At 40.4% G+C, this 24,022-nt stretch overlaps 1 protein-coding gene and 2 long non-coding RNA genes across 10 annotated transcripts in view; all 3 read right to left on the bottom strand.

The window, feature by feature from the left end:
* The window catches only part of LOC141548957 (uncharacterized), a 1,406,018-nt gene that overhangs the window by 484,078 nt on the left and 897,918 nt on the right, over window positions 1-24,022 (bottom strand). The window lies entirely within an intron of this gene.
* Window positions 2,421-3,819, bottom strand: LOC141548989 (uncharacterized). The gene is made up of 3 exons (XR_012484219.1): window positions 3,588-3,819; window positions 3,132-3,329; window positions 2,421-2,823 (listed from the first exon to the last, which is right to left on the bottom strand). It is a non-coding gene; the product is annotated as an uncharacterized LOC141548989 (long non-coding RNA).
* On the bottom strand, window positions 13,826-16,925 carry LOC141548653 (eppin-like). The gene is made up of 4 exons (XM_074277673.1): window positions 16,722-16,925; window positions 16,325-16,456; window positions 15,152-15,319; window positions 13,826-14,485 (listed from the first exon to the last, which is right to left on the bottom strand). The coding sequence occupies exons 1-4, from the start codon at window positions 16,816-16,818 to the stop codon at window positions 14,424-14,426; spliced, it is 459 nt and encodes a 152-aa protein (XP_074133774.1). The 5' UTR covers window positions 16,819-16,925; the 3' UTR covers window positions 13,826-14,423.

The raw sequence follows: 24,022 nt of genomic DNA, 5'->3' as shown, positions 1-24,022 counted from the left end.
TTTTTTATTTCCTTCTCCAGCCTGTTTCCATTTTACAGATGAGGCTTTGACACAAATAAGGTTTAACTACTTGCCAAGTATCTACGTGTCTAAGGCTAGACTTGGACTCAGATATTCCTGGCTCCAAACCCAGTGTTCTGTGCACTGTACCACCTAACTGCCTTGTCTAGGGCCAATAAGAAAAAAATGTTGAGAGTACACAAAATCAGATAGTAATTTGATTACTATAGCTATAGCTGTAGTCATTGACTTTGGTAGTGGTGCTGGCTCTATATACCATTATACCAAATCCAATCAAGCTTTGCTACATAGAAATAGCTTCTTCTGACTGAGAGAATTGATTTTTTCCTTATTTTATTCATAAATACTTATTACATTTGATGAGGTCTGGTAACGAATGAGTGAGGTTCTGTCTGCTCGGAGACACAAGTTTGGAAGAGAAAGAATTCGCTAATCCCAGAGGTTGTGGCAAAAGAAGAGGCTTTATTGTTTAAAAATCACCAAGAGGCATTCTCTTAGCAGGCATATCTTTCTCAGTGGAGAAGGATCTGCAAAGTATCAGTTTCCAGAAGACATATTTTATGACTAAGCCTAGAGGAAGTGAGACAATTCTCAACTGAATGTGAAATCTTTCCTGGGATTGTGACTTCCTGAAAGATCAATTGGAGTCTGATTTGCTCTTGAATGGCACAGCTTATCACACTCTGAGAGGATGTTAGACCATTTGGAGTCTATAGATCAAAGGGTACATGGTTTCTGTGATTTTACATAATTTTACAGAGTTCACTCACTTCATCTCCTCCTCCCTCAAACAGTTAACCCCAAATTCATTTGGGAAAGGGATGAAGGTCTCAATCTTCTGAAGCTTCTTCATGCTGAGAGGGGTTGTAGAGCTGACTGAAACTGAAAATTAGTATGGCAGAAATTAGATATGGACCCACACTTAACACCAAATATCAAGATAAGATCAAGATGGGTCCATGATTTAGGCATAAAGAATGAAATCATAAATAGATTAGAGGAACAGAGGATAGTCTACCTCTCAGACCTGTGGAGGAGGAAGGAATTTATGGCCAAAGGAGAACTAGAGATCATTATTGATCACATAATAGAAGATTTTGATTACATCAAATTAAAATGCTTTTGTATAAACAAAACTAATGCAAACAAGATTAGAAGGGAAGTAACAAGTTGGGAAAATATTTTTACAGTTAAAGGTTCTGATAAAGGCCTCATTTCCAAAATATATAGAGAACTGACTCTAATGTATAAGAAATCAAACCATTCTCCAATTGATAAATGGTCAAAGGATATGAACAGACAATTCTCAGATGATGAAATTGAAACTATTTCCACTCATATGAAAGAGTGTTCCAAATCACTACTGATCAGAGAAATGCAAATTAAGACAACTCTGAGATATCATTACACACCTGTCAGATTGGCTAAGATGACAGGAACAAAAAATGATGAATGTTGGAGGGGCTGTGGGAAAACTGGGACACTGATACATTGTCGGTAGAGTTGTGAAAGAATCCAACCATTCTGGAGAGCAATCTGGAATTATGCCCAAAAAGTTATCAAACTGTGCATACCCTTTGATCCAGCAGTGCTATGACTGGGCTTATATCCCAAGGAAATACTAAAGAAGGGAAAGGGACCTGTATGTGCCAAAATGTTTGTGGCAGCCCTTTTTGTAGTGGCTAGAAACTGGAAAATGAATGGATGCCCATCCATTGGAGAATGCTTGGGTAAATTATGGTATATGAATGTTATGGAATATTATTGTTCTATAAGAAATGACCAACAGGAGGAATACAGAGAGGCTTGGGGATATTTACATCAACTGATGCTGAGTGAAACGAGCAGAACCAGAAGATCACTATACACTTCAACAACAATACTGTATGAAGATGTATTCTGATTGAAGTGGAAATCTTCAATATAAAGAAGATCTAATTCACTTCCAGTTGATCAATGATGGACAGAAACAGCTACACCCAGAGAAGGAACACTGGGAAATGAATGTAAACTGTTTGCACTACTGTCTTTCTACTCAAGTTACTTATACCTTCGGAATCCACTTCTTACCGTGCAACAAGAAATTTGGTTTTACACACATATATTGTATATAGGTATTTACACACATATACTGTAACACATTTAATATGTATGGGATTGTCTGTCATCTATGGGAGGGAGTAAAGGGAGGGAGGGGGAAATTTGGAAAAATGAATATAATGGATAATGTTGTAAAAAATTACTCATGCATATGTATTGTTAAAAAATTATAATTATAAAATTAATTTAAAAATAAATAAAAACACCCCTGTAAACATTTCATAGGCCTTAACATTTAACAGTATCTCCAAATAACGTGGTTAACAGTCTCATATTTTTGTAAGCAAGAGGCAAACAACTGAAGATGAAATTTCTCTTTATTCATAAGCATACGTGCAAGTGTATAAGTTCTTAAATTAGAGCACTTTAGAATATGAAGGACATTTTTACAAGCTGTTTCTTAATCTAACAACATCTAGACTGTTTTTTCTAACAACGCAGCTTATAAAAATTTTACCAATGTTTCCAAATTGACCACATTTTCCAATATGAGAACATTTCGAAGCATAACCATATAATAAACAACGTTACATCATTACCATTTGAAGGAAAACCCATCATTAAAACTAAACCCTCCCGCCTGAGGTGCTCTCAATTCAGTTGAATTCATTCCCCATGACAGAACATCTTATCTCCATTGGCAGGTTACAATGATGACACTCAAATTTCCATACAGAGACTTCCATTAGGAAAGAACTGCATCTAATTAAAGAAATAAAAAAAGCAGTTAACTTTCATGTAGCACTTCCCAGTCCCAGGCCCTGTGTTAAGCACTTTACAATCACAACAAACTTGAGAGGTGGATGCTATTATTATCCTTTTACAGAAGAGTAAATTGAGATGGAGGGACAAAGGGTTACTTGCTTAGGGGTCACACGGCTAATACATTTCAAATCCAAGTAAATGCGGATTTATAGCCACTAACAGTCCCATCTCAATTTCCAAGGCCTGTTCTCTTGTCCCTTAAACAGACAAAAGCTTATTATCTACAAGTAACAGGGGGAAGTTACCTAATGCAGTTCCAGACTAGTTCTCGTCCTTCACTTTGCTGTCCTCCTCGGACTCTTGGACTAGAAGAGGTAGGAAAACCAGTACCAAAAGGAGAGGGAGCAGGAAAAGAAAGGGTAGGAAATGGAGAAGGACAATGAAGAGGAAATGCAGGATGACAAAGAGAGCAGGCACAGGATAGAGGGGAGGCATCTTTGGTCCTGCAGGGAGAAAAGTCACGCTCAGTCTAGGAGGAGTGATTTCTCCCCCCAGAAGGGAGGTCAAGACCACAGAGAATCATCGAGGTCAAGGTCAAGATCGTGGTGGGATGGGCAAGGGAAGGGGAGAGGGCCAGGGAGGAATGAGAGAAGGAGGCAGGGAAAGGAAAGGGTGAGGGAAGAGGCAGGGGAAATGGCGGGACAAGGAAAGGGGGCGGGGCGACGGAGGGGAAGGATCACTTGGCTTGGGCCAATGGTCACCTGGGGTGGTGCCGCCTGGCTGGATGGTGACGGGGACAGGCCGGTCGGAAGGGAGAGTTCTCGCTGTTAGCAGACACCACGGACAATCAGGAGGACGGACGCAGGATGGTCTAGAGAACAGAGGAATAGACATGCAGAAGGGAAAGAAGGGAGAGAAAGCGGGGTCCAGCCCCTCCTCCCCAGCTCCCAGAGCGCTGACCCCCAGCCATGAGGTGTTCTTGTCCACTCACCATTACCCCGGCAACGCTGCCGCTTATGACGGGCATGATGATGCTGCAGACTTCGAAGACCTTTGGGAGCCTAGGCAACCAGACCATTGGTCGGAAAGTTCCAGGCTCGTTCTTGGGCGGGGCAGGCAGAGCATCACTTGTCCATTGTTACCCTGGAGGAGGATGCTCCCTGCTGTGGGAGGAGGGACTGCTTCTGGGTTTCACACTCACTACCTGTGGCCCCTTCCTCCGCCCCCTCCTTCCTCTTTTCCTTCCATGGCCCATTAGAGATTGAGAGAGTAATGGAGCCATTGATGATAAAGAAGCCCGTCCCCTAACCCCCAAAGCTAAAGCAGCTTGAGACCCCAAAACAGGAAAGGGAAGGTCCAGGGGGTGAGATTTAACAGTCGCCTGCAACTGACTGCAAAGAAAAGCAGGATTGAGTTTAATTATTATTTTAATAGTATTTTATTCTTCAAATATATGCAAGATATATTTCACCATTCACCTCTGCAAAACCTTGTGTTCCAAAGTTTTCTTCCTCTCTCCAGATTCCCAAGACAGCAAACAATCAGATACAGATTAAATGTGTGCAATTCTTTTAAAAATATTATTTTTATTACAGTTTTATTTTCAAAACATATGCATGGATAAATTTTCAACATTGACCCTTGCAAAACCTTGTCTTCCAATTTTTTTCCTCCCTTCCCCCTTCATCCCATAATGCTGTCGAAGAGGGAACCATATAGACTGAGGCAGGGCATTATATTATCTCTCGTCTCACTTTCAAAATGAGCTCATGGTTGTGAAGTGGTATGATATTCACTTGAGATCACAGGATGTCAGGGCTGGAAAAATCCTTAGATCACAGAATGTGAGATCTGCCAGCTCCCCGAAATAAGAGAATATGGAATGTCACAGCTGGAAGTGATACTAGACCACAAAACATCTGTGATACAGAGTCATGTTAGCACCAGAGGATGCCAGAGCTGAAAGGAACTTTGGAACCCAAAATGTCACTGTTCCTGGAGGACCTTGGACTACATATATATTGGCCACACTAGAACTGGCCTCAGCCTAGAGACAGACAGAGCTGTGAGGGTCCTCCAAACATTGAATGTCATTGATGGAAGAATATATCCCTAAGATCACAGTTTTTACAAGAGATTTTTCCATTTTGGGAAGCAAAAAAAAAATCTCTTCTTATAATTGCAAACATTTTTTTTTCCTTCAGAGCTAATTGAAATCAAACTCTTACTGCCACCATCTTACCTTGGGCAATACCTGGGATATGTAGGGGGCAAATATAGTCTACCTAATTTTGGAGGATGTTTAGAAATAAATGAACAACACAAAAGGAATTGTTCCCTTCCCATGTAGTACAGATGAATTGATGTAATCCCAGAAGAGCTTACCCACTGCCATTGCATAAGTAATTGCAGCTAGTTGGTTTGGCTCAATAATTGAAAATTATTGTTGAGGTTAATTATTTGATCACCGTAAACGTAAAGGGGGCAAATAAGCATTGAAGCCCCTGTGACAAATATCCCAATAACTAGACCCCAGGATGCTTGCCCTTGGCTTGTTCAATGAGCAAAAAGTGGTATGGGAGCCTCACACAATTTCCAGTGGATATTTAGATGTAGTCATCCAGACCAACTTGGTGGAAGAGACTCTTTCTAGAGGCAAAATTTAGTGTCTAGCAAGGAAGCAGCAACTAGTTCTAATCAGTGGTTTCCATGGTTACTGGTCAGTGCCAAAGATACCTGAAATACTTAGTAGATGGTACTTAGACTGCTTTCTTGACAGGCTTCTAGTATAATTCCTGAACCAGGAGCAGGGGAAGGCTTCTTTCCAACTTTGTTCTGGACTGCCAGCTGGAAGCAGATCTAAATCACCACGAGTTACACAATATCAGAAAATAAGCACTTATGTACGTACAGATATGGTGAGTAATATATATATATATATATATATATATATATATATATATATATATATATATATATTGACAAAGAAAGAACAAAACAAAGAATTAGAGTTGCAGAGACAGGGACAGACAGAGCCAGAGCCAAAGAAAGAAAATTTAAATGCTGACTGTAGAAGAGTATGACTAAGAAGACCCATAAGGAAAGTTGCTTTTGCTATGAGACATGCATCAGGGAAGAGAATAACCATCATCCCAGGCATTCTGGTGACCTCACTGATCTCTTCCAGGCCAAAAGAAAAGAAACTGAGGCCCAATCACATCAAGTTGTTCCCAGGTTCACATCAGTAATAAGCATCAGAAGCAGCATTTGAACCCAAGTCCTCTGAATCTATGGAAGCCAAAGTTCTTTCCAGAATACAATTATGTCTCCCAGAGCAGCTTTAGTCACCAAACTGTGCTTTCCTCAGGGAACATCAGAATTTGGCTTTTAATTCTCCACAAAGAAAGAGGAAAGGACTTTAAGTTTGGATGAGAATTAGTAGGAGGGAAGCCTCGTTTTGGTACTGGGAGGGAGAATCTTTTGGAATGAGAGCAGGTAAATTGTGGAAAAATTAAATAATGAGAATAAAAGGAAGCAAAAAAAGAGCTTGTGGTTGGTTTTGATCCTGAAACAAATGATTTTGCATTTTATCATATATATATATATGTATATATATGTGTGTGTATATATATATATATGTTTTCATCATTTACCTTTTAAAAAACATTTTTATTTCCATTTCTTTTTCCCTTCCTATGTTCCAACCTAGCTATCTAAAATGGCAATTGATCTAATATACATTATATGTGTCCAATCACCTTTTTTCCTCCCTGCATTCCCTCCCTCCTTTCCAAGACAGAAATCAATCTAATATACATTATACATGTCCTATACATCAAACCTATTTCCACATTAATTATATTGTAAAAGAAAAATCAGAACAAAAGGGAAACAAAAAGAGAAAGAAAATGACAACAATAAAAAAGTGAAAATTGTGTTCCTTAATTGGAATTCAGACTCCATAGTTCTTTCACTGGGAGTGGACCACATTTTCCTTCATGAATTTCTTATAAGCCTCTTAGATCATTGTATTTCTGAGTAGTAGGCTATCAAAGTTGATCATCTGCATAATGTTGTTGTTATTGGGTATAAAGATCTCCTGGTCCTCACTTCACTCAGCATCGTATGAGTCTTTCCAGATTATTCTAAAATCCATCTGCTCATCATTTCATATATAGCAATAGTCTTGCACAGCATTGCTATACCACATTTTATTCACTCATTCCCGAATTAATGAGCACCTCCTCAATTTCCAATTCTTTTCCATCACAACGAGAGCTGCTATAAACATTTTTGGATATGTGGGTCCTTTTGGTATGAAATAACTTTGCTGGAATTGGGAGAGATGAAGTAAAAAGTTTTTATACAACTGTAAAAGTAGTCTTTTTCATACTTGTCCCAGTCTTTTCTCTGTTTATACATTGACAGAATACTACAGTGTACAACTTCCAAATTCACCTGTTACAAATTTGCCTTTTGATATGTCCACCTTATACCACATGCATTGCATGATCATTAAAATTAATCTGTACTCTTCCCAGAGGAAGAAAAGTCAATATTCATGAGCTTTCTCAGTATGAGCATTCTAGGAAAGGCTAAACCTTTTCTCTCTTTTACTGATGACTAGTACCAAATAGAGAACCAGTTGTATCCAGTGTAACTCTGCTGATTTTAAATCCTTGCTCTGTTTAAGGCCAGATAAGGGCTCAGACATTGTCTTTTGCTTAATTTCTACTTTTGGAGAACATAATCAAATACCCTTTGATGGAAGTAGAAAGGCTCTTTTGTACCTCCTGCCATTATTTATGATGTCTTTGGGATTGCTGGATCAAATTGCCATGCTGGCATGGCCAGTTTAATACTTCTTTGGGCATAGTTCCAAATTGCTTTACAGAATTGTTGAATCATTTCAGAATTTCACCTATAATGCATTGGTATTCCAATTTTCCCATCTTCTCTCTAATATTTATTTCCTTTTCTGTTTTATTACCCAACCTGATATCTCAGCCTTGGAGTAATTTTTATTTTTTTCTAATGAATAGTTAAAGTATCTTGTCATATGACTATAGATGGCTTTAATTTCTTCATCTGAAAATTGCCTGTTTGTATTCTTTGACCACTTACCGCTTTGCAATTTCCCTCACTTCCCTATGTACTATAGAAATGAGACGTTTATCAGACTGTAAAATTTGTTTCACAGCTTTCTATCTTTGTTCTAATCTTGGTTGAAAGGCTTGGATTTGTGTAAAATCTTTTAAATTCAACACAATCAAAATTATCTGTTTTGCATTTCATAATGGTTTTTTTTTTATAAATCTCCTGTTTGGTCATACATGCTTCCTTTAGTCATAGATGTTACAGGCAAACTTTACCTTGTACTCACAATTTGCTCATGTAATTACCTTTTATGTAAAAATCCTACCCCTTTTGACTTTATCTTTGTATATGGTTAGTCAATGCCAAGCTTCTCTCACTCCATTTTCCAGTTTTCTGAGAAGTTTTTGTCAAATAATGAGTTCTGATCTAAGGCTGCCTCCTGGGCCTTGCTCAGGATGCTTTGCTTCTTCAGCTAGTTTAGCTTGGCTTCTCTGTGAGTGGCAAGTGGATGGCAGTTGAATGGAGCTGGCTCTCTGTGGAGGTTCATCCCCTAGTGATGACTGTGATGGTCTGGGGAATGCAGCCAGTGCAAGGACTCTTGTGTATATTTGTGCGTCCTGGAAGAACCGATCAGTAGTTGCTGTTGGTGGTGACGAGGAAGGTGGGATCTGTCTTTTCAATGATTTCTCCTCTCCATGCTATCTGTAGAAACTGGGCTGGAAGCATATCTGGTGACTTAAGAGGTCTGTTCTTTCCAAGATCTGGGGTTCAGGACATGGGGCTAAGTGAGTAAGTGGGGAAATGATGGGCTAGTTGGTTGTGATGTGCTCATTTATTAAGAACATGCTACCTTTATTTTTTCAATTACCTGATAATCTGCAAAATAATCACTGAGGGGTTGGCATGGCAACTCCATCTTCTCAAGCGTTCATCCCACTTGCGTTTTCTTGATGTTTTTGAAATTTCCTTTAGATATTTTCCCAGAAAAACAAAGTAGTAGAGACTATTCATTATGTAACAGCCCCAAATCCATCATCTCTTCTAGGGGGGCTCTGTATCACTAGCTATGAATAATTGAATGAAAAGTATTTACTAAGAAGAACTTAATGTATGCAAAGAACCACACTAAGCAAAGTAATACATACCCCCTTTAGCAATGCTCACATTCTACAAATTCAATGTTATTATCCTCAAGGAGGAATTGGGTCGAACTGCTCTGTGTGATTCAAAGGGAATGAAGTAAAATAGGAAAGAGAACAGAGCCAACCCCTCTAGCTCTAGAACTTTCCCCAGGATTGTTGTTGCCCCTATTGTCCCTCCTTCCTCATTTTTATCTCCCCTATTATTCTGAATAGCCTAACATTATAGTGAATATTGAGTACGTGATCAACAAATGGTTGATACTCTAATGCAACTTGACTCAAAATGGAATAAATAAGGAACTGCCTACATCAGATTTTGTTTTCTTAATTCTGTTCTTCTTCAAAGTTTTTCAGCCTAGGAATGTTTGCAATTTTCCCAACTCTTTCATGAATATACTTGCTGTTATGATTTTTCTTCTATGTGAATGTAACATAAAGGAATATGTTTGTCCCTGCAATTCTATAGTTAGGAGGAGGCTTCCTTTGAACAGTGTCAGTCTGCAGAAGTGTCTGGGTATCCCCCTTGGCCCAGGCTGGTAGAGGAGCCTTTAGCGCCAGCAATCTCCTAATTCAGCATCAGTGTTGGGATAAAATAAGCTACTGAGTATTCACTGGAAAATTAATAATGGCAGGTTTATTTTATACTAACCCAGCAAAGAAATTCAATAATGACGTAGTGACATAACTTCTCTGGTCACAGTATCTCTTTATATATACACATCTGGTTAGCTAGTTGGAGGCAGTAGGTAGAAAACACACATAAAAGATTTAAAGGAGATGCTTTGCTCAGGATGGGAGCCATGGTCCAATGGCAAGGACACTGGAATATGAAGCTTGAGAAGCCACATTGGAGTCCCAAATATACACCTAGACTATCCCTCAGATGTTTCTCAATTTTACAACCAGTTGTCTTGAATTGTTTACTCTTTAACAGATACTATTGGTCATATGAATTAGTTCTCTGGAAGACAGAAGGGATGAAATACATAGTATAACAAAGTGATAAATGATACATGGAAAAAATTAAAAATTTTTTTTAAAGAATGAAATTATACTTTGACATAAAAAAATTAAGGAGTGAAAATTTAAGAATGATTGAACAACCTGAAAGTTATTCTAGGATAAAGAGTATACATATAACATTTCAAGAAGTCAAACAAAAATATTGATATCTCTTAGAATCAGAAAGCAAAGAAGAAATGGACAGAATGTATAGATTATCCCCAGAAAGGATCCCCCAAAATGAAATCTCCCAGCAACATTACATTGAAAATCTGAAGTTTACAGATCCAAAAATTATTGCCAACAGCATGAAAAGAAAGGAATCATACAACAAATAGCCACAGTTAGGAATATATAGGACATTCAATCTTTTCTCTAAGAGTGTTGACAGTTTGTAATACTATATTCCAGAATGCAAAGTTACTTTTTCCTCTGTTAATCTGGGCAACCTATATTTTTAAAGGTATTTATCCATTTCATTTAAATTATCAAATTTATTGGTATAAAGTTGGGAATTTCCTCTTTATTACTGGCAAGTTCTTCCTTTTCATTTTTAAGACTAACAATTTGATTTTCCTCTTTCCTTTTTCTAATCAAATTTTCTATTTTCTATTTTGTTGTTTTTTTCATGGAACCAACTCTTAGTTTTATTAATTCAAAAGCTTTTTTATTTTCAATTTTATTGATATCTCTTTTTATTTTTAAAATTTCAAGTTTAGTGTTTGATTGGGGGGTGCCCGGGAACCATTTCACTGTACTCAGGGGTAAAGTTTTTTTTACTTCATTGCCTTCTGAAGATGAACTTCGATCTTCCCTGTTCCCATAATACGTTTCTATGGTTGGACTTTTCTTTGCATGTTTATTTTTTTAAATAAGGCATATTAGTGTAAACACCTCTAAACTGTGCAGTGAAGGGATAATGTCTCTCTAGCTTCACTTCAGTTCTCCCCTCTGACCTGGAACCCCAGACCAAGAGCCCCATTCTCCTGCAAGTTCCTGCAGCCAGCAGCATCCCTGCCTCCCTGCCTCCCTGCCTCCCTGCCTCTGCATTGGTAAAAGTGATGGTTCCTTCTGGATGTATCCTGGCAGCACACTTGGGCATGGTGTTCCTAGTCAGCAAAGGTCCCCTCAGTCTGCTTGGACTCCCGTCCCGGACTCAGATCCCCAACTCCACTCACACTCCGAGAGATGAAAGTCTCTCTGGTTCCTGCTGAGGCTCCAGCCACACTCAGCTTGCTCCAGAGCTCCCCACTGGGTGTTTCTGAGGAGCTATGGGGAGGTGTTTGAATTTAAAATGGGTTAATCCCAGCTCCAGTTCTTCAGATCTTCTTGGGTTGCAACAGGAGTACCCCTGTCCTGCTGAAGTCTTCTTGATTTTTTTTATCAGACTATGTTTTCCCTGAGGTACAAATTTGTTTTATTTGTGAGGGAAAATTGGAGAGCTTGAAATATACTTACCTACTCCACCATCTTCCCAGAATCCTCTCTGAGCCCACATCTTTTGTCTTTTTAAATATTGTATTACAATCTCTCTCTATCCCTCTCTTTCTCTGTCTTTGTCTGTCTGTCTGTCTCCCTCCCTCTCAGTAGTTGCCAAATCTTGTGTGGTACAAACTCAGCTCAAGCAAAAAGAGGGTGGAAACATAATATTTTCACTCTGTTGTTGTTTGTTTGCACTTTGTTTTCTTTCTCAGGTTTTTTTTTCTTCTTGATTCAATTTTTCTTGTGCAGCAAGATAATTGTATAAATATGTATACATATATTGGATTTAACATATTCTAACATATTTAACATGTATTGGACTACCTACCATCTAGGGGAGGGAGTGGGGGGAAGGAGAGGATAATTTGGAAAAGAAGATTTTGCAAGGGTCAATGTTGAAAAATTACCCATGCATATGTTTTGTAAATAAAAAGCTATAATTTTTTTAAAAAGAGGGAAAAAGAGGGTGCAACTGGGGGATCCCATGGTGCTGAGTGCCTTGGGCTTGGGTTTTCCCCAGCCTCTTGATTTTCTCTGAATCAGCCCTGCTGAGTAGCTCAGCTGGGGAGAATGGGATACTACTCAGTCATGGGCACTCATTGTTATGCTGCAGACTCCATGGAGTCCATGCACAGTTCCTACTCCCAGAGGGCAGAGTGTGTGATATGGTGCTTTCTAACATCTAAATTGTTCTTGATTTGAATAAATCAATGACAAGTCAACAAGGCAGCTGAAGTGATTTTGTTGGAATCAAAGGTATAGAGTAAGAGGGACCCTGAACCCCAGAAAAGCTGGCCTTTTCAGTTACAGAGTCAGGTGGCACCCGTCAGTCTCTTGGGGTGAGGGGGAATCTGTGACTACCCCCAGAAAGACTTTGGGGGAGTTTGTTACATCCTTGTCCTTTCCCCTTCACACAAGGAGTTCACTACACTTCCCTCCTCCACCCAGAAGACTCCCCATGCTCATGCTCCATGGAGGAGTAGGACAACTGGAGATGAAGGCTATCAGTGATTGTCAGGTTGAACCCAAATCCGGTATGGTTACCATCATTAAAGGAGCTATGGGGGTGACCCTCCTCCTGGGCTCCTTGTCACAGACTCCTCTTCCTTGTATTTCTAAGGAAGGTCTGGTAGAAGGAGTACCCTCAGTAATGAGGATTGATAGAAGAGACATGTGGCAGTGGGAGACTTCAGAGCCTGCACAAGAGTTCCCAACTGCTTTCTCTTAACTTTCTTTCCAAAAGTCCGTAATGGACAAGCCTGAGGAATGGAAGTTCTGAAATGTGGCAGTTTTCTCTTGGGACAAGAGCTGCTGACTTTCAGGTTCAGATCAGGCTTCTTAGAGACAGCAGGAGAATCCAGTAACTGAAGAACCAAAGTCACAAGAGGGATGTCCCCATATTAGGATGCACAAAGGACTTCAGCCTATTGGACATGAGATCATTTTCTGTGCTAACAGAGAGAAATGATTTTTGTTCTCCCTGCCCCTGCTCCATTTTTTTCAACCATCTTGGGGAACTCTTGTGGTAGTTCCCATTCCTTTTTTTCCTTTTTTCTTTATCTGGCAACAAAGAATCAAGATTCAAGGCTTTATTTTAATATGTTTTATTCACAGGAAGAAAAGAGTACATCAACCTAGGAAAAACATAATTGTTAAAGGACTCAAGAAAGGCAGTGTAGTATAGAGGAAAGAGCATTGGCTGGGTACCAAGCAGTACTGGCTTCATTTCTCCTCTGCCATTTATTATATGATGTGGGTCAAATCACACAATCGATTTTGGACCGTACTTTCTCATTGTTCAAAATGTGAGTGTGTGGTGTGGGTGAGTGTGGGGGGGGAGGAAGGGGGGACTGGAGGGAGTTGTTCCCTTTCAGCTCTGAAACCTCACGATGCCATGTCTGGCCCACTTGTCCCTTTGGCCCTGCTCCCTCAAACTTAGTCCTTGCCCTGTAGCTTGGGAAGAAGAGGAGCAGTTGCTATAGAGTGAATCTTTAATCTCTCTTCTTTCCCATACAACATACAGACATTGGATAGCTATCTGGGGCAGTGGAGAGAGCTCAAGAAAGGCCTGAGTTCTAATCTAGTTTTAGACATTTCCTAGCTGTGTGACCCTGGACAAGTCATTTCACCCTGTCTGCCTCAGTTTCCTCATCTGTAAAATGAGATGGAGAAGGACATGTCAAATCCATTCTTGTCAAGACAAGGCCAAATGGGGTTAGGAAGAGTCAGACACTACTAAAATGACTCGACAACAACAGAAAGTCCCCAGGACTGGGTGTTTGGGGACCGTCATGATCCTTTTGGCCTTGGGGAGCCATGTTTATATGTCCTCAGTCCACCTGGGCTCCAAAGAGAAGAGCTCTTTCTCCCTACGATCACTGCTCACAGGGTAAGATTGGCCTTGGTCAGCATTCCTGCCCCAATTTCAGGAGGGTTTAGATTATCCTGGACAGAGGTTGTTCACAAATTAGAGCTGGAAGGGACCTGGGAGGCCCTCAAGTCCACCCCCATGTGACCAATGAGAAAAGTAAGACTAGTAAAGGGGAAACACCTGGCCCAGGCTCCCACCTCTAAGAAGTGTCAGGATGTGAGGAGTCCAATCCCAGGTTTGGGGCTGACTTTCTGGGGGACCCTGTGTATATGATCAAACTTCTGATATGCAAGAATGGAAGGGGAAGCCTCAGAAGGGAGTGAGCTTTTCGTCTCTGGAGGCCTTCAGGCAGAGGCTGGAAGTGCCCTTGCAGTGGGACGTTGGGGAGGAAATTCTGGAGGAGTAGGCAGGGGACAAGATGACGCCAGAACTGCCCGGTAGCTCTCAGACGCTCTATTCTGTGAAGCAGGGAGATTGCTGAAGCATGTCAGAGGGACATATTTCTAAGTTTTCACAGTAATTGATTCACCTTCCACATCAAAGCGGTTTATTGTTACTCCATGTCCTAGAAGAAAGCAGAAAGTACAGACTTCTCATTTCCAAGACCTCATCCCCTTGGCTCCAGACCCCCTACCCACACCCCTCCACAGGCAAGATGTCCACCCTTATCTCGCTCTCCCCCGGATCATGGACGGGATGTCCCAGGCAATGTGCACAGCTTTACATACTGTCGGTTCATTCTGATTTCTTCATCTTCGTGCCTTTGCTCACACTGTACAGACCATATTATCCCCATCCTTCCCACCCCTGGACTCAATAAACTCCCCTGGCTCCCTATCATCTCCAAGATCCAATATCAGTTCCTTTGTGTGGCATTCAAAGTCCTTCATAACCTATCCCCTCCCCTCCCTTTTCCATCTTCTCTACATGACACTCCCCCATGGGCTCTTTGATCCAGTACCTTTGGTCTCCTCTTGGCTGTTCCTCAGACAAGACCATTCATCTGGACAACTTTCCTGGCTGTCCCTCCATACCCAGGATGCACTCCCACCTCCCTTCTCCCTCCTGGGCTCCCTGGTGTCCTTCAAACCCCAGATCAACCCCACCTTTGGCAGGCAACCCAGTGGCCCCAGTTGATTAGGAACTAATCAGGATCAGAGCCTAATTGGACCCCTGGTTTCGGGCTCACGTTGTTGGACACACTACTGCCTCCTAAATGCCTTGGCCTTACCATATGCTAAACAAGTATTCTTGCAAACATCGTGAGACTGGAAGTCGTTTTTGCCTTCATTGCACCAGTTGAGCTTGAAGGGGTGACACGTATTGTTTTCAGCATTGAAGTACCATCGCGTTAAAATGTTGGAACAAGGCTTAATGTTGACAGCCTCCTCACATGGGTCTGAAATGAGATTAGACAATTGGGAGATCAAGGAAAGAGTTTGAGGGTCAACCTCCTCTTCCCATCCTCATACATCATCAGTGCTGACTATCTGGAAGAGTCTTTAGCTGGGAATGCAGAGACCTGGCTCCCAGGTCCAGCTGGGAGCACCTGGGGTCAATGTCTGTGATCCCAAATTCCCATTGCTAGGCTGTAGCCCAGAGCTGGAGTCAGGATGCAAGAGTCCCCCTCCTTATCCAAGCCCCTTCCCATCACATCTGCTTCCTCGGATTGTAACCCAAGGTCCAAGAGTCCCTGTACCAAGTCATGAGCCCGGTAGTTCTCAGTGCCAGAGATAGGGGCAGTGAGGTTGGGGCCATGAGCAGAAGCAGGCATCCTGCTGCAGAGGTGAGAGCAGGGGGCACTGCCAAAAGTAGATACTCTTTCCCTCCCCTTAGAAATTCCCACCTGATGTGCAAGCCCAATTCACATGCCATCTCTTCTAGGAAGATGTTTCTGGAACCATCTTCTCTCTCGGTTCTCAGATAGCATTTGGCATTTCCTGGATTCACGGTAATGTTTATTCTGGGTCTGTGCTTCTGTTTTATGCAGTAGATTGCAGAGAGCTCCACGAGGACAGGCACTTATATAAACTTCCTATCATCCCTAGAGCTCATCCAGGCTCTCTGGGTTTTGTAGGTGCTTAATAAATGCCTGCTAGCTGACTGGTTGAAGGGAGGGAGGGAGGAAGGAAGGAAGGAAGGAAGGAAGGAAGGAAGGAAGGAAGGAAGGAAGGAAGGAAGGAAGGAAGGAAGGAAGGAAGGAAGGAAGGAAGGAAGGAAGGAAGGAAGGAAAGGAAGGAAGGAAGGAAGGAAGGAAGGAAGGAAGGAAGGAAGGAAGGAAGGAAGGAAGGAAGGAAGGAAAGGAAGGAAGGAAGGAAGGAAGGAAGGAAGGAAGGAAGGAAGGAAGGAAGGAAGGAAGGAAGGAAGGAAGGGAGGGAGGGAGGAAGGAAGGAAGGTTGCTTACCTTCACTGGAGTTTATGCATTGCATTCTACAGCTGAATGAGCAACATCTCTCTGTGGCTTTGCAATCCTTGTCTCTGAAGCAAGCACTGGACTCTTTGAAAAGGCACTTCTCTTTGATTCTGGGGCATGCCCCTAGGGCAGAGCATGGCAGGAAATCTTTCTGTAATCACCCTCTCCCCCTTCCTTTTCACAACACCATCATCCCCTCTCCTAGTCTATGCTTGATTCTGGGGAAAAAATCTCTTTGGGGAAACTTTCTGAGCTTCAATAGAGTTGGGGGGTTCCCTCCCACCTGGATTTGTTCTTTCCCAGTCTTCCCCCGGTCCCCACCCTAGCTCTAGGAGTCTCCCCAAGGAGTGGGTAGAAGTTTTCCCCCCTCATTTCCCCCATTACTTACGGCCACGTTTAAATCTAAGGAAAGCCAACAGCCTATTGTGGTCCTGACTCAGGATCATTAGCAGCATCAGAATCAAGAAGCATCTTCGAGCGTCCATGGTGCTCAGGGTTGGCAGAAGTAAGGGCTCTTCTCTCCTACAGCCTCTGCCTCCTTGCTGGTCTGACTGCTTGCCTTCCCTAGGGCCAGACTCCTCAGCCAATCTCCAGGTAGTTTATCGAAGCCTAACTATCTGTGGGCTGTGTCAGCATGTCAGAGCCCCACCTACACCAACCTCCTCGAAGAGTCTGATTGGGCAGTCTTTAATGTCTAAATCCCTGGCTAGGGGCAGCACTAATCTGGGTCATAGCTGCAGTGGGCGGCCAAGGAACCTCTTTGACTCCTTTTCCCCCAGCCTCATGGGGCACCAACACACTGCTCTTTTCCACTTCATTATCTTTCCTTTCTTGGGCTTCAAAAGGAGCTCCCAAAAGGTTGGGGTTGCAGACCAGTGTTTTGATGTGTCTCAAGTGAATTTGCAGTCTTAAACCCATCTCCAAGTCAAGGGGCAAAGTTTATTGTAATTGTGATGCCAACTGAAGTGGGTTAAGTTCCAAAAAGATTTAACAAAAAACCAGGAGCAGGAAGACAAGTTTATAGCAAAAGGCAGAGGTCTGGTTCTTCATGTCCCTGATACACTAATTTTATGGCCCAGAGGTAGAAATGAGGAGTGTCCAGTATGCACCTCACCATTTGTGTCAGAAATGCTGTTATCAGTGACTGTTATCTGGAAGTCATCAGAGTTTCTAGGACTGTATTCCTGAAGCCAGGAGACTTTAGGATCATTGAAAAACATATTGGTATAACAGCACTCCTAAAATCTGGGGCATCAGGATTACTGCAGTATTTCTCCTAGAAGCTGCACCTCCATCACATTTACTTGAGATAACTGCTCATAATACTTTTCCTGTTAATCCCTAATGTGAGAAATGGTGAGAAAAAAATATTCTGCTCCCACACATTGTAATTTAGCTATAAAGATAAGGAGGGGAGGGGGCGGAGCCAAGATGGCGGAGAGGAAACACACGACTCAGTGAACGTCCTCACTCCCTCACAACCAATTAGATAAATTAAGTCTCAAAATTAGCTCAGGCCTGATAGATACCACAAGGACTGGAAGCACGACTTACCAGCTGAAGAGAATCTGGAGTTTCAACAGGAAAGGTCAGTTCTCAGGGGAGGAATAAGAAAGACCAGCACAGATGGTGGGGTAGGGGCACACTGCGCCCATTGCGCTGGGAGGGGCTCTGGGATCAGAGAAGCCACTGAGGTAAAGGAATCTGGCACAGGCTGTTAGCTCTTCTCTGCTAATTATTTAGCAGTTCAGAAGAGAAAGCCAAAATATTTTAAAACTCAGATTAGATTTTCCCCGGACCCTGGGGGTGACTCAGGCACCAGGGGGTGTGGCCTCAGCTACCTCCTGAGAATAGTTAAGAGACTGACAAGTGGGTGGATACGGCCCAAGGCAACACACACTGCCTAGCTTAGCTGGAGGGAGTGGAACTCAGCTCCAGGAAGTCCCAGAGAAGCGGAACCTTTGAACTAGGGACCGTGGTTTCTGGCAGACACTTCCAGTTTGAGCGCAGGGGCTTCTTACGTCACCTGCTGCAGACACCCACTCCCCACCCGGACACATAGGCTGGGCTTCTTGCTGTCTTCACTATTCTACGCCCTCGAAGCACAGTAGTGCTAATCACCTCTGAGGCACTCCCAGGGAGGGGGTGGGGAACTCTCTCCCAGAGCTCTCTCTTAGCTCAGGCTCAGGAGCCGCTGCATCCATCCGGTCTGGGAGGAAGCTGGTAAAGAAGTAAATAATTTCCTACCCCAGGGACAGACCCCAAAAGATTTTTTTTAAGTATGAACAAAAAAGCTAGAAAAACCATAGATTCCTTCTATACAGAGAAAGAGCGGGTGTCCAACCCCGAGGAAGTTGACAGCAGAGAATCAGATAACAACCTAAAGGGGAACGATTCCTGCCCCCCCTCACATAACTCTCTCCTAGAAGAAGCTCTTAAGAAATTGAGGGAGATCGAAGAAAAATGGGGAAAAGAAAGGGAAGTTATGATAGAGAATAACAATGTCCTGAAATTGGAGTTGGAAAAAATAAAGAATTCACAGGAGATGCAGGGAAACAAAATTAGTGAATTAGAAAAGGTTAAAAAAAACACAGGAAAGTAGGATTTCTGAATTGGAAAAGATAAAAAAGTCTCAAGAAAATAGAATTTCTGAATTGGAAAAAGAAAATAATTCTCAAAAAAAAAATTAGGGAAATGGAAAAAAACTCAATAGAGCAAAATAATTCATTTAAAAACGAAATTGGGCATTTACAAAAAGAACTAAAAACTGTGAAAGAAGAAAATAACTCCTTAAAAGTCAGGATGGAACAAATAGAAATGAATGATTCACAGAGAACCCAAGAATCAGTCAAACAAAACAAAAAAAATGAGAAGCTGGAGAACAACGTCAAATACTTACTGGGAAAATCTATAGACCTGGAAAATAGATCTAGGAGAGATAATCTGCTGATTATTGGACTTCCAGAAAACTATGACCAAAAAAAGAGCCTAGATTCTATTTTACAGGAAATTATCAAAGAGAACTGTCCAGAGATAATAGAAACAGAGGGGAAAGTAGATGTGGAAAGAATTCATCGAACTCCTTCTGAAATAGACCCTAAAAAAAGAACACCACGGAATATTGTGGCTAAGCTGCAGAATTACCACACAAAGGAGAAAATCCTGCAAGCAGCTAGAAAAAAACAATTTAAATACCAAGGTGCCACAATAAGGGTCACCCAAGATCTGGCTGCCTCCACATTAAAAGATAGAAGGGCCTGGAACCTGATATTCCGAAAGGCAAAAGATCAAGGACTGCAACCAAGAATGAACTACCCAGCTAAGTTTAGCATCTTTTTCCATGGAAGAAGATGGTCATTCAATGAAACAGAGGAATTCTATATGTTTCTAAGAAAAAAACCAAACTTAAACAAAAAATTTGATCTACATCCACAAGACTGAAGAGAAACAGAAAAAGGTACACAGAACCCTTGAGAACTGTAACTTTGTTGTGGGTATATAAAAAATACTCAAGGATAATTTGATTTTACTGATATAAAAGAAAAAAAGGGGGGTGTGGTAAAGGGAAGGAGGTCGGTTCAGAAAAAGGGGAAGGAGTGATAAAAAGAGGGAAACTACATCCCAGGAAGAGACATAGAAAATACACCATATCTGAGGGAACTTAGTGAGGGGGAGAATCATAGTGTGAATCTTACTCTCATCAGAAGAGGCTCAAAGAGTAAATAATTAACATATTTGTTTTTCAGAGAATTTTCTCTCACCTCATTAAAAGGGGGGAGAGGAAAAGGGGAAAGGAAAAGGAGAATAAGTGAAGGGACTTGGAGGGAGGGGGGAGGGATCCTAAAAAAAAAAAAAAAAAAAGAGGGAGGGTTGCGCGTCACAAGGGGGGTCTGTAAATTAAATATCGGGGAGGGGGATCAGGGGGGTCAAGGGAAAAAAGTATAATCTGGGGATAATACGATGGCAGGAAATACAGAATTAGTAATTTTAACTGTAAATGTAAATGGGATGAACGATCCCATCAAACGGAGACGGATAGCAGATTGGATCAAAAAGCAGAACCCTACAATATGTTGTCTACAGGAAACACACTTAAAGCAGGGAGATACATACAGAGTAAAGGTAAAAGGTTGGAACAGAGCTTATTATGCTTCAGGTAAAGCCAAAAAAGCAGGGGTAGCTATCCTTATCTCAGAACAAGCAAAAGCAGAAGTAGATCTCGTTAAAAAAGATAAGGAAGGAAACTATATCCTGCTGAAAGGTAGCATAAATAATGAAGCCATATCAATACTAAACATATATGCACCAAGTGGTATAGCATCTAACTTTCTAAAGGAAAAGTTAAGAGAACTGCAAGAAGAAATAGACAGTAAAACTATAATAGTGGGAGATCTCAACCTTGCACTCTCAGATTTAGACAAATCAAACCACAAAACAAACAAGAAAGAAATTAAAAAAGTAAATAGAACATTAGAAAAACTAGGTATGATAGACCTTTGGAGAAAACTGAATGGCAATAGGAAGGAATATACTTTCTTCTCAGCAGTTCATGGATCCTATACAAAAATTGACCATATATTAGGACATAAAGATCTCAAAATTAAATGTAGGAAGGCAGAAATAATAAATGCCTTCTTCTCAGATCACAATGCAATAAAAGCTACATTCAGTAAAAAGTTAGGGGTAAATAGACCAAAAAGTAATTGGAAACTGAATAATCTCATCTTAAAGAATGACTGGGTGAAAGAGCAAATTATAGAAACAATTAACAATTTCACCCAAGATAATGATAATGATGAGACATCATATCAAAATCTTTGGGATGCAGCTAAAGCAGTAATAAGGGGAAATTTTATATCTTTAGAGGCTTATTTGAAGAAAATTGAGAAAGAGAAGATTAACGAATTGGGCTTACAACTTAAAAGGCTAGAAAAAGACCAAATTATAAACCCCCAACCAAAAATTAAACTCGAAATACAAAAATTAAAAGGAGAAATCAATAAAATTGAAAGTAAAAAAACTATTGAATTAATAAATAAAACCAAGAGTTGGTTTTATGAAAAAGCCAATAAAATAGATAAACCTTTGGTAAATTTGATCAAAAAAAAGAAAGAGGAAAATCAAATTGATAGTCTTACAAATGAAAAGGGGGATCTTTCCACCAATGAAGAGGAAATTAGAGAAATAATAAGGAGTTACTTTGCCCAACTTTATGCCAATAAATTTGATAACTTAAGTGAAATGGATGACTTTCTCCAAAAATATAGGCTCCCTAGATTAACAGAGGAGGAGATAAATTGCTTAAATAGTCCCATTTCAGAAAAAGAAATAGAACAAGCTATTAATCAACTCCCCAGGAAAAAATCCCCAGGGCCAGATGGATTCACATGTGAATTCTACCAAACATTTAAAGAACAATTAGCCCCAATGTTATATAAATTATTTGAAAAAATAGGGGTTGAAGGAGTCCTACCAAACTCCTTTTATGACACAGACATGGTACTGATACCTAAACCTGGTAGATCGAAAACTGAGAAAGAAAATTATAGACCAATCTCCTTAATGAATATTGATGCTAAAATCTTAAATAAGATATTAGCAAAAAGACTTCAGAAAATCATCTCCAAGATAATACACTATGATCAAGTAGGATTTATTCCAGGAATGCAGGGCTGGTTTAATATTAGGAAAACTATTAATATAATTGACCATATTAATAATCAAATTAATAAGAACCATATGATCATCTCAATAGATGCAGAAAAAGCATTTGACAAAATCCAACATCCATTCCTACTAAAAACTCTTGAGAGTATAGGAATAAATGGATTATTCCTTAGAATAATCAGGAGTATATATTTAAGACCGTCAGTAAGCATAATATGCAATAGAAATAAACTGCAACCTTTCCCAGTAAGATCAGGAGTGAAACAAGGTTGCCCACTATCACCATTACTATTCAATATAGTACTAGAAACGCTAGCCTCGGCAATAAGAGCCGAGAAAGAGATTCAAGGAATTAGAGTAGGAAATGAGGAAATCAAACTATCACTTTTTGCAGATGACATGATGGTATACTTAGAGAACCCCAAAGACTCTGCTAAAAAGCTACTAGAAATAATTCAAAATTTCAGCAAAGTGGCAGGATACAAAATAAATCCACATAAATCCTCGGCATTTTTATATATCACTAACAAAATGCAACAGCAAGAGATACAAAGAGAAATTCCATTCCAAACAAATGTTGAGAGTATAAAATATTTGGGAATCCATCTACCAAAGAAAAGTCAGGAATTATATGAGAAAAATTACAAAACACTTGCCACAAAAATAAAATCAGATTTAAATAATTGGAAAGACATTCAGTGCTCTTGGATAGGCCGAGCGAATATAATAAAGATGACAATACTCCCCAAACTAATCTATTTATTTAGTGCTATACCAATCAGACTCCTAAGAAACTATTTTAATGACCTAGAAAAAATAACAACAAAATTCATATGGAAGAATAAAAGGTCAAGAATTGCAAGGGAACTAATGAAAAAAAACTCAGAGGAAGGTGGTCTAAGTGTACCTGATCTAAAGCTATATTATATAGCAGCAGTCACCAAAACCATTTGGTATTGGCTACAAAATAGACCGGTAGATCAGTGGAACAGATTAGATACAAAGGACAAAAAAGGGTACATCTATAGCAATCTAATCTTTGACAAACCCAAAGATTCCAACATTAGGGATAAAAATTCATTATTCGGAAAAAACTGTTGGGAAAACTGGAAATTAGTATGGCAGAAATTAGATATGGATCCACACTTAACACCATATACCAAGATAAGATCAAAATGGGTCCATGATTTAGGCATAAAGAGGGAGATAATAAATAGATTAGAGGAACAGAGGATAATCTACCTCTCAGACTTGTGGAGGAGGAAGGAATTTATGACCAGAGGAGAACTAGAGATCATTATTGATCACAAAATAGAAGATTTTGATTACATCAAACTAAAAAGTTTCTGTACAAATAATACTAATGCAAACAAGATTAGAAGGGAAGTAACAAATTGGGAAAATATTTTTAAAAACAAAGGTTCTGACAAAGGTCTCATTTCCAAAATATATAGAGAACTGACCCAAATTTATAAGAAACCGAACCATTCTCCAATTGATAAATGGTCAAAGGATATGAACAGACAATTCTCAGAGGAAGAAATTGAAACTATATCCACTCACATGAAAGAGTGTTCCAAATCACTACTGATCAGAGAAATGCAAATTAAGACCACTCTGAGATACCACTACACACCTGTCAGATTGGCTAAGATGACAGGAACAAATAATGACAAATGTTGGAGGGGATGTGGGGAAACTGGGACACTAATACATTGCTGGTGGAGTTGTGAAAGAATCCAGCCATTCTGGAGAGCAATCTGGAATTATGCCCAAAAAGTTATCAAACTGTGCATACCCTTTGACCCAGCAGCGCTACTACTGGGATTATATCCCAAAGAAATACTAAAGAGCGGAAAGAGACATATATGTGCCAAAATGTTTGTGGCAGCTCTTTTTGTTGTAGCTAGAAACTGGAGGATGAATGGATGTCCATCAGTTGGAGAATGGTTGGGTAAATTGTGGTATATGAAGGTTATGGAATATTATTGCTCGGTAAGAAATGACCAGCAGGAGGAATAT

The sequence above is a fragment of the Sminthopsis crassicaudata genome, chromosome X, assembly GCF_048593235.1.
Source record: "Sminthopsis crassicaudata isolate SCR6 chromosome X, ASM4859323v1, whole genome shotgun sequence".
In the NCBI taxonomy this organism is placed as follows: domain Eukaryota; kingdom Metazoa; phylum Chordata; class Mammalia; order Dasyuromorphia; family Dasyuridae; genus Sminthopsis; species Sminthopsis crassicaudata.
Note: the sequence above shows the minus strand (reverse complement) of the source record. Positions and strands in the feature narration are given on the sequence as shown.

Excerpts from the sequence above, each read along its gene's own strand:
- LOC141548653 (XM_074277673.1), bottom strand. The coding sequence starts at position 16,818 with ATGGACGCTCGAAGATGCTTCTTGATTCTGATGCTGCTAATGATCCTG. Across the intron at positions 16,457-16,721 it reads CCTTAGATTTAAACGTGGCC|GGGCATGCCCCAGAATCAAA; the intron begins GTAAGTAATGGG and ends GCTCTGCCCTAG. Across the intron at positions 15,320-16,324 it reads ATGCATAAACTCCAGTGAAG|ACCCATGTGAGGAGGCTGTC; the intron begins GTAAGCAACCTT and ends ATCTCATTTCAG.